Below are 9,697 nucleotides of genomic sequence, written 5' to 3'. Positions count from 1 at the left end.
AGAACCAATGTGCAGTAAACAGTTTTGACTAGGCTATGTTGTTCGAACGTACTGCAAAGTAGTGCAAAGTCGTTTGAACATATTGGTACTATATAGGCTTGCAAAGTTTAAACCTGTTTCTTTGAAGTATGAGTCGGATATATGTTACTTTTAATATCTGATTCTGAAATTAAGAAAGCAGTTGTTAAACAGTGTTCATTTTAATATTTTCAGTATTTCTTAGTTTTTACTTAAGACCCTGGCTCATTTTCCCCTTAATGTTTTATTTCGTTATTTCTCTCCTCTGTGTTGTTTCTGTATGTAGTTCATATAATTTTATTCGATTTATTAAGTGAATAATTATTATTTTTTATTTTATTTATTTTTTAAAGAAGAAGAAGAAAAAAATTGCGACTTTTAAGACAAAAAAAACAAAAACAAAGGGTAATTGTTTAAAAAAATATATATATATATCCAATAATGCCACAACTTGAGCATGCGCAAACGTGCACTACAGCTACTTTTTGAGGACAGGACGAAGCTCACGAACAATGAAAATTAGGTAAGTAAACATTGTTGATGCTTTAATGTTTGAGAAATGTCGAACCAAATGCTTATTTACTTAATTTTCACTGTTGGTGAGCTTCGTTTTGTCCCCTATCAAGCGTGCACGTCAATACCCCGTGGCATTATGGGATTTAAAAAAAGAAAATGTTTTTAGCATTTAGCCTACGTAGCTTAATGCTACGTTCGAACGACTTAGCCCAGTCAAAAACGTTTATTCCACAACGTAGGAAGAAATAATTTTGCGCTCGACATTTATTTTATGTCTTTATTTTATGTCATCCTCTGAAGGATTGATCTTCCTCCGACACACAAGCCTCCTCCTCCCTACTCCGAGCGAGCGCCTGCTGTTCCTTTGGGGGTCCATGCGTCCCAGGTGGCCTGGCTGTGTCAGGTAACGCTCCCCCCTCCTCATCCTCGCCGTGACGTCATTGATGGCACTTCCCCCACGCGTACTACATCTCCGGTGGATGTCCACATGCAGAGCCGCAGGGCTGAGCGCAGGTACGAGGCCACCGAGAGGCGACGACCCCCCGTGGCCGAGGAGGGACCACCGGGGAGACGAAGTCCCACGGGACGCCTGGAGTGGGTTTGTCATCAGAGCGGGACGGAGCGGGTGTACATCAACCGCCGTGAACACTACGTGTGATGTGACGCAACATCACCCGCAGCTGCTTGCTTTGAACCCGGTCAAGCGCTCATAGCTTTGCATCTTGTGCGCCAAGCCGTCAAGTCCGGACGAAGAAACATTAGAAGCATCGGGGCCAAACTATCCTTCTCAAAAAAAAATCTGCAGTAATTTATCCTATGTGTACACAACGGATTCTCCTTAATATTGCCCTTTTTAGAACTGTGGAAGCACCTAGCATGTATTCAAATATATATATATATTTTTTTTTTTATTTGATTTCCGCTTTAACTTCCCTTTTAAAAGCACAAATCTCTTCTTAATTTTTTAGTTTTTGTTTGTTTGTTTTCTTGCTGTTTATTTACAACTGCTGAGAATTATAAGGGACTCCGATCAGATCATCAGCACGACACTGATGAGTCGTTCTACACAAAGGAAAAGTACACAAAGTTTAATATCCAGTTTGACAGTAAACTTCAACTGAGAGCGGCATTAAACAGCTGGAGAATTATTAACCAAGTGCTGCTATTGTTAACCCTCCTGTTATATTGTGTGGTTAAAAGTGACCCACTTTCAAGTTAAAGAACAAATGTTTGCTTTTTCGCTATCAAACGTGGCACAAACAGACAATTTAAAAAAAAAAAAAAAAGGTTAATTTTGACATATTTGCAAAACAGTTAAGAACCTTTTTGAAACATTGCGCATATACCGGGTCAATTTTTGTTTTGTTTTTGCTATGAAACTTCACCTCAACAGACTAAGAAATGGTTAAGTATGTGCAATGAAAACGGTTAACAATAAGATATACACAATATTTATTTAGTTGATTTTAACATTTTGGGTCAAATTGACCCATTTTAAAATTTAAGAATTACAAAATAGTAGGATTTTTCTTTTTTTTTCTTCTTTTTTTTGTGTGTGCAACTTTTAATCAACAGACAATTAAAATGGTTCATTTTGACATTTCGGTTGAAAAAATGTTAACCATGAGCTATAATTCGTTACCAGAGTGGTTTTGAAACATTAAACATATCCCGAGTCAAACTGACCCATCTCAAAGTTAAAGAACTACAGGTAGTAGGATTTCATGATAGGTGACCCTTGTGAAGAATAAGCGGTTAAGAAAATGGATGGATGGAACTTAAAAATGGTTCATTCCAAATATTTGCAGTGAAAGTGGTTGATAATGTTTATTGGGATGTGTTTTTATCATTAAACACCTTGGGTCAAACCAACCTAACAGTTAGCCGTAAGTGAGTTGAGTTCATTGCCACAAGACTTTCTCAAGTTTAGGCTCGCAAAATCAGGCTTGTATCGCCAAAAACTTTTAAGTCGGGTCACTCGTTTCGATCTCGTCCGAATTTACTCACAAATTATATTACTTTGTCTAATGCGCAGGCCTGTTTAGTCATCTTTTCTATCGATTGTGCCTTCTGCTTTCTACTGGGAGAACATTTAATTGTTCTTCCTGTCACTATACCTCACTTGCATAGATAGATGAAGATACTGTACATTTGTAGTGAGTAAATATTAATTGTATTTTTTTATTTTTTGTAAATGAAGACAATTTGAAAATTGATCATTTCTTGCAGCGTGCGGTTGGGGGGGGGGGGTGCGAGTGCGAGTGTTGGAACGCGGCCATCAGTGGCCGGAAACGACGGTCATGTGTGAAACCCGGAAGTTGGAAGTCCGTGGCATCTGTTGGGAAGCACTGGTTTAGCTTGTTTAATGCTGCATTCATGAAAAGTAGGAAAATACTGAATGCCACTTTGACCTCAAAAATACAAAAAAACACAATAAGCTAATATTTGTGCTTGAGATCAGACAATTTTAGGTCCCTATTTATATTTTACAGAACGCCATAACGCGGTCATAATAATATTAAATACAATCTAAAATATGTAACCAGATAGCACACATAAATATAATAATTCCAATCACAATCATTTCTGGACTGATATCCAAAAGATGCCTTGATGACAGCAAATCCGCCAATATCAGCTCCTTATCGGCCTGTGTGGCTTGCACGAGCGCATGAAATAATATAAATGATAATAATTCTAACAGGTGCCTGAAGACAAGCATTGCTTTTAATTGTTGTGTCGTCAGTACTGCTGCAACCTGATGCGTATCATCAGACCAAAACATGTTGCAACTGCCGAGGTCCTCTGAGACCATCTGTACTTACTGTGATGCAAACTGTGAAGTGATTTCCATCTCCGTCTTTTTTTTTTTTGGTTGCTATTTTTTGGTCTTGACACTGCTAAGGTTAACAGAAGAAACTGAGGATGTTTTTTTGTTGAATGCACATATCAGGAGGATATTTACATTGTTTTTTTTTTGGTGTGTGTGTTTTTTTTTGTGTCCATATAGCAATATGCTAGGGATGTTTTACTGACGTACTCAGATGCGACAAGCTAATGTATGTGTAAGGTAGTAACTAGAGGCTGCCACAGGGTGGCGCCCTTGTATAGTTTACTTTAATAGCACAAGCGCCTTGTTGCTTTTTGGCCTTCTGGAGACCCCGTAATTTTGGCTGTGTTTGCGTGGGGCGTCCATCTTGGTTTAGTTTCTTTTTGGTTTTAAATAGACGATTAAAGCGAAATTTCAGCCACAATCCGATTTCTGTGCTGCCTCTCTCCATCTCCGCATCACAACACAACTAAAACACAAGGCAGACTTCGCCGTTGCGCAGGGGCCGGTGCAGTCCTGGGTTACATATGTATATCTTGTATTATGTCAAGTATCTTTTTTTTTTTTTAAAGGATTATGGAAATTACACTTTATGATTTAAAGTATTAGAACCACTTCATTTTGCAGCTACTGGAAGTGAAAATTAAATGTATTGCAGCTATAGTTTCCACTTTTTGGGAAGACTTTTTACAAGATGTTGGAGTGTGTCTGAATTTTCGAATGAGACCTATGAAAAATGTACTTTTTAATTGCTTGTGGATGAATAGTTGAATTTCTGGAGTGCACGCCCACAATTAAAGTGTGACATCATCATGAACCAAGTCAATGTTTTATCTGACTATTTCTGAAAATGCGTCTGCGAATGAGCCGTTTTAAAAGTGTCTCACTGTGGCGTAACAGTGGGGCTAATTCCTTTTAATAACCAACATTGTGGAGTGTTAAATTGACCACCCCTGTTTTTCATTTTTTTTTCTTTCTTTTTTTTTTGTAAGTGGTTCCAAGGAGTGAAAGTTCTGCAGGGAATCAAGAATATAAATCTCGTCATCCAATAAATGTTTGAACTCTGGATTAAGTGTGCTGGGGATTCCATTTCAAGGTAATAGTCACATTGTACGCTCTGTGAGTGACAGTGTTGCATTGCTACGCGTGGGAACATCGTGTATAGATGTAGAAGACTTTGTGACTAACTGAGGAGTCAAAAGGCACTTTTCTAATGCGCTGCACTCATATTGAACGCGACCGTCACCGCCAGCATCCATTTGTGTGCGTGCAGTTTGCAGTTTCTGTGTGAGCCCCGCCTCCCTTTCCCATACTGACGCTTTCCAACAGCGACATTCAGTGGCTCCATGAAGGACTACAACAGCCGATACCTTTCATCATCACTCAACAGCTAGGGCAGTTTATTTTCATTTTTTTTTGCTTCTGTTGTAGAGATTGTTATGGAATAGAAGCCCGTTGCCGCCAGTTAAAAACAAAATTATATTTGTTTTAATTGTCGATGTTTTACTGTAAGAAAAAAAAAAACGTATTACGTCGTGTCGTCATCAGCAACGTCAAAATACATACTGAATTAATTAGAGAGCTTTAAAACTGCCTGAAGGCAGCTGGGATAGGCTCCAGCATCCCCGCGACCACTGTGAGGAATAAGAGGTCACGAAAATGAATAGTCTACTTAGGTCAGAATAAAATACAGTATTACACTTTTTATTGCTTTTTATTACAGAAAGAAGGGCAAAAAGAACAATGCACTGATTCCAATATTGTTTTTTAAATTCTTCATAAATGCCTTGTATAAAAACTGCTATACTCAACAGAAAAAGACTCCTGCCATTCTGGTTGATGCAGCGGAGATTGTTTGTCTTTTATCTGTTAAATGCGGGGTATGAGATTCACAGTTCCAACATATTACATTTCACAGCTAAAATGAAATAACAAATGTACAGATAGCTTTGCGTAAGTGTTGGCACACATCACTTGATACATTTTGGATGAACCACAAGGTAATAGATTGCATGTCCGAGCCGGTGAGCTCACAAATGTTATTTTTAAATTTGAAACCGACTCCATATTTTCTTTCATTTTTACTTACTGTAAGAGTAACTACTAGTTTTTGTTTTTGTCCATCTGCAGTACATATTTCATTAGCTCACTAAGACATGTTAGTTTGAGTACAGTGGTCATCAGTGTCATACTTTTGCAGAACAGTAATAATTTATCAATAAAACAAGTCACAGCTGAAGAGAACCCCATTTTTTTGTAGTTTGGCCCTCAACTTGCACTACAAATTACAAGTTGATGTTATTTTAAATGTGCATGATTCTGACAATGAACTTCTGCAAACTTTCTTGTTTTCTGTCTTCATCACCAGTGATGTAGGCTTAATAGTAGAACCACAAACAATAAAAGCAGATAACAAAGTGAACAGAAATGAGTGCGCTAGATTAATGCTAATGCTAACACAACTCAAACAGTGCAGCAACACATATAAACATTCAATATAATAGTACCATCCGTTTGTTCTATACTGTCCCCTGGTGGCCACGGCGGGCAGCAGCACAATGGCCATTCAATCGATGCAGTGTGACAAACTTTGCCTGTAATTCTATTTATGTCTCTTTTTTTTAAAATAAACTTTGTTGTTGTTTGTTGTTGGTTTTCTTTTGCTGATTAGCAGTCAGTTTTATTCAAATGGTGTCAGTAGTAGTAATAATAATAATTTAAAAAAGCTACAGCGCTTAATTTGGCTTCTAAACAGGAACACAGTGCTTGTGCTAATGTAAAAATAGACCTGTTGCCACGTGCAAAAAAAAATAAATAATAATAATCTGTGCTCTTGTGTGTGTGCTGTCCCTGACTGAAGTGAATATGTGAAGCATTTTGCCCGCACAAAGTATCTTGCTTGATAAAATTCCTCTCTCCTCACACATGTCCTAATGAATAGCAGCTTTGTCTCAGCTGTCAGCATCGATTAGATGGTGCTCCAAAACCAACGTCACGGTGGACTGACGGAGGATGCGGCACCACGGGCACCGCCGCCGTCATTTTGACTACAGCTAAACATCCTGCGCGAGCTGTTTACTTTGCCTTGGCTTTTTGTTTGGAGGCTGGCGTAGGAGCGGGTTTCGAGGCGGCGGCTTGTGCTCGAGCCGATTTGACCGCATCGTGCACCCCGAGGCACCTGAGACAAAACACAGCACCATAATAAAGTATATTAGTTACTGTGTACTGTAATGAGGCATGTGACAACTCATTTTGTAACATTACTTACCAAGTTTTGATCTTCTTCTCAAAAGCTTTCCAAGCTCTGACAATCCTCCTTATCCTCACCTGGCATTATGACAGGAGGGGGTTTATATTTAGAACAGATTTCTGTGCAGGTGTACCTAATGTTGTGGCCAGTGAGTATATTCAAATCTTACCTGCTGTTTTTTGTAGAGCAGAGGAAAGGAAAACAGAGCGATGACAGCTGTAACACAAAAAAATATTGATGCAACTCATGAGACAATTTGACACACTATTTCAATACAGCGAAGGTATCAGTCCTTATCCTGACTTGATACCTTTGACAATGAGATCTATATTGAAGCTCTCTGCTATGGAGGACCAAAAATGACCAAATAAAATAAGTAAATAAATAAACATTTAAAAAGTGAAAATAAAAACGGATACAAAAATATAATTAACTAATTAAATAAAAAATAAAAAATAACACAAATGCAAATAAAAATAACAAAAAGTTATATAAATAAAAGTAAAAATAAAAATAAAAAACGAGATTCAAAAATGAAAAATAAATGTGGAAATAAATAGATATAGATATATAAATAAAATTAAATAACAATTAATAGATAAAAAGGCTCTGCTCTCATATTTACTTATTTCATGCTGTAGACACTGTCAGGATGGAATGTGTCATGAAATGTTATTCAAATGAGGGGGCAGACCTAAGGGTGTCTTGGGTTGGACTACTTATTCACTGTTGCAAACTGCCTTTCGTGGCCTTTTTATATTAGACTTGGTTTTGGCCTGAGCACAACAATGGAACTTAGGTGAGTTTTTCAGAAAAAGAAAAAAAGATGGATACATTAATGAAGGAATCAGATCATTTTCTGAACTCACCAGCTATTACCAGAGTCAGCCCAACGGTGAGAACGCCAACATAGGTTAGCAGGTACAGCAGCAAAACAAACTGAGAGAAGAAAGAAAAACACACCAAAATGTACCTGCTTCAAAATCGGTAAGTGCTTTGTAATATTTTGCTTTCAAACATCTCTGACCTTGAGCGAGTCAATCACGTTGTCAATGAAAAAAAGACGTTTGAGCTCTGTGACAGCAAATGCTATTAGCAGCACCACCTCCTCCACCAGCATCACCGTCTCCTTGTCTGTCAGAGAGCTGTCGTAGTCCAGACATGACCTGGAAACACATATTTGTAACAATCGGCAGTGTGGCACCGCGCCACGGGGGGGCGCTTCTTTGTTTTTGTGTGTAGCACTTCTTCGTTTTTTGGCGGTGATTTATTTATTTATTTGATGCCGTGGAAGCTACGGTTATTGTAACGCGTAGTGTTTTTTTTTTGTTTGTTTGTTTTTTTGCTGCTGCTTACACCACGCAGGTGTTGTTCACAAAAGTACAGCATAGTGTTTATACTAGTGTAAATGTGTAAAATAATAATACAATAATAATAATAATAATAACAATCACTCCAAAGTGGCATTCTAGTAATGCTACCATCCCCTCTATTTGTCAACCAAACAGTCAATGTGAATGGACTCACTGGAAAGGATGCAGCCCAGGGTTCCAGCGCAGCAGCTCCAGCAGCTTGTAGTAGAGACGCAGGGGGAAAGTGACGCACATGACGCCCAAACAAATGTGAGAGAGGACAGTGATGGCGCTCAGCTGGAACAGACTTGCCAGACAGACCACTAAGCCCGTGAACACAAAACCGGTCCTGCTCGTGCTCCTCCAATAGACCAGGTCCATCACTGCAAAAACAACATACACATTATGAAATGTGTTACTTCCTGATTTCTTTTAACGTCTTATCTTAAGCGGCCTGAAAAAAGAAAAAAAAATTGAATTGGCTTTATTAGTTCATGTAAATAACTCTCTTAGTTTGACTTGAGAGTTCTAAGAGAGAACATTTACATTCTGCGCAGAAAGCTGTGATTTGAACCCACGACCTCTAAATTGTGAGGTAAACGAGTCTGTCATAACAGCACAAGCACTAATAAGAGATTGCATCGTTTATCATCATATTAATGAACTTAGGAATTACTGGAAAACATCATCATTTTAATGACTACTTTTTAGATTTAGGTTGTTATTATTTTATTTCAATTGATGTAAATTGCCTTAGAGAGAAAGAAAAAAATAATAGTCATTCGTTTTAGTATTGCTGATTTAAATGTCATAATGTTAAATAAACTGTATACCACAAAGCACAACAGATGCAATAGTTTCACTGACATCATAAATAAAAAGTGAAAATTCCTCTCATAATGACAACTATAACATTCACTCACATTTATCAGGACAGGAGTGAAGCTTTATACACAAACTTGCACAATATATATATCAAGAATAAATAAAAAAAAGACAAATCTGTCAAGCCTTCTCCCATTCCCTGACTTTTTACTTAATACAATTAAAGTTGAACCAGTTTGTTCTCCGCACACACTAAATAAATCGGCTCCCATTTCCGCATGCACCCGACAGCCTGACGGATAGACAGCGTGACTTGACCGCTCCTAACTTCAAAGTTGTGTCACCGATTGTTTCCTTACGTTTGCTGGCCATTTCGGCGGAGGTCCTGCTCGCTCTCCTCTCTTTCCTTCTTGTTGGCCGTGCACCGCCGCAGGCTTTTTTTGGCCACCCCCGCTCTGTCAGCAATATTAGGACGCCCTGGCCTAATTTTATCCCGTATTGGATGGCCTCGCTTTGGAATCACACACACACACACACAAATTGGCAACTTGAGACATCAGCAATGTACTCATCCCTCAGCTTTCAGACACTCCTATGCCTCCGAGCCAGTTGGTGGCCTACTGGAGGTCTTCCACAGTATTAAAGACTTTTGTAAGGCCATCTCTCTCCTGCAGCTGGATAGCTAGGCCTACCGGTTTAATATTCGGAATGGAACAGAACATGAAGCATAATTGTAAAATGAGAGCCACCTTGACGGAACTGGGAAAAAAAAGACACTTCACAATAAAGATGTCACAAATTTCAATTCCCTGAGAAATTGTTGGTGAATGATGTCACCAAGCCAATAAATCGCCGCATACTGTATGGTAGCAGTAGATACAACGCTGTGCAAATATGCCCCCTAGT

General features: G+C 38.5%; 1 protein-coding gene and 1 long non-coding RNA gene across 2 annotated transcripts; one reads left to right on the top strand and one right to left on the bottom strand.

Annotated features, from left to right (window-relative positions):
- The first annotated feature begins 505 nt into the window (after positions 1 to 505).
- On the top strand, positions 506 to 4,430 carry LOC147160945 (uncharacterized). Its single transcript, XR_015090382.1, has 3 exons — positions 506 to 541; positions 835 to 937; positions 1,028 to 4,430. It is a non-coding gene; the product is annotated as an uncharacterized LOC147160945 (long non-coding RNA).
- A 669-nt stretch (positions 4,431 to 5,099) lies between these two features.
- Positions 5,100 to 9,574, bottom strand: rtn2b (reticulon 2b). Its single transcript, XM_086098088.1, has 7 exons — positions 9,151 to 9,574; positions 8,142 to 8,349; positions 7,642 to 7,780; positions 7,484 to 7,553; positions 6,784 to 6,830; positions 6,633 to 6,691; positions 5,100 to 6,542 (listed from the first exon to the last, which is right to left on the bottom strand). Exons 1-7 carry the CDS (start codon positions 9,161 to 9,163, stop codon positions 6,440 to 6,442), a joined length of 639 nt encoding a protein of 212 aa, XP_085954214.1. The 5' UTR covers positions 9,164 to 9,574; the 3' UTR covers positions 5,100 to 6,439.
- Positions 9,575 to 9,697: the final 123 nt, after the last annotated feature.

Source organism: Leptonotus elevatus, chromosome 16 (genome assembly GCF_054856555.1).
Source record: "Leptonotus elevatus isolate MCC_2025b chromosome 16, RoL_Lele_1.0, whole genome shotgun sequence".
NCBI classification, from domain to species: domain Eukaryota; kingdom Metazoa; phylum Chordata; class Actinopteri; order Syngnathiformes; family Syngnathidae; genus Leptonotus; species Leptonotus elevatus.
This window is presented reverse-complemented; position numbering and strand designations above follow the sequence as displayed.

Bases quoted from the DNA above. Each gene is read 5' to 3' on its own strand.
- rtn2b (XM_086098088.1), bottom strand. The intron at 7,554-7,641 runs GTCAGAGATGTT...TTCTTCTCTCAG, and splicing joins ACGTGATTGACTCGCTCAAG to TTTGTTTTGCTGCTGTACCT. The intron at 6,543-6,632 runs GTAAGTAATGTT...GTTTTGTCTCAG, and splicing joins GAGAAGAAGATCAAAACTTG to GTGCCTCGGGGTGCACGATG.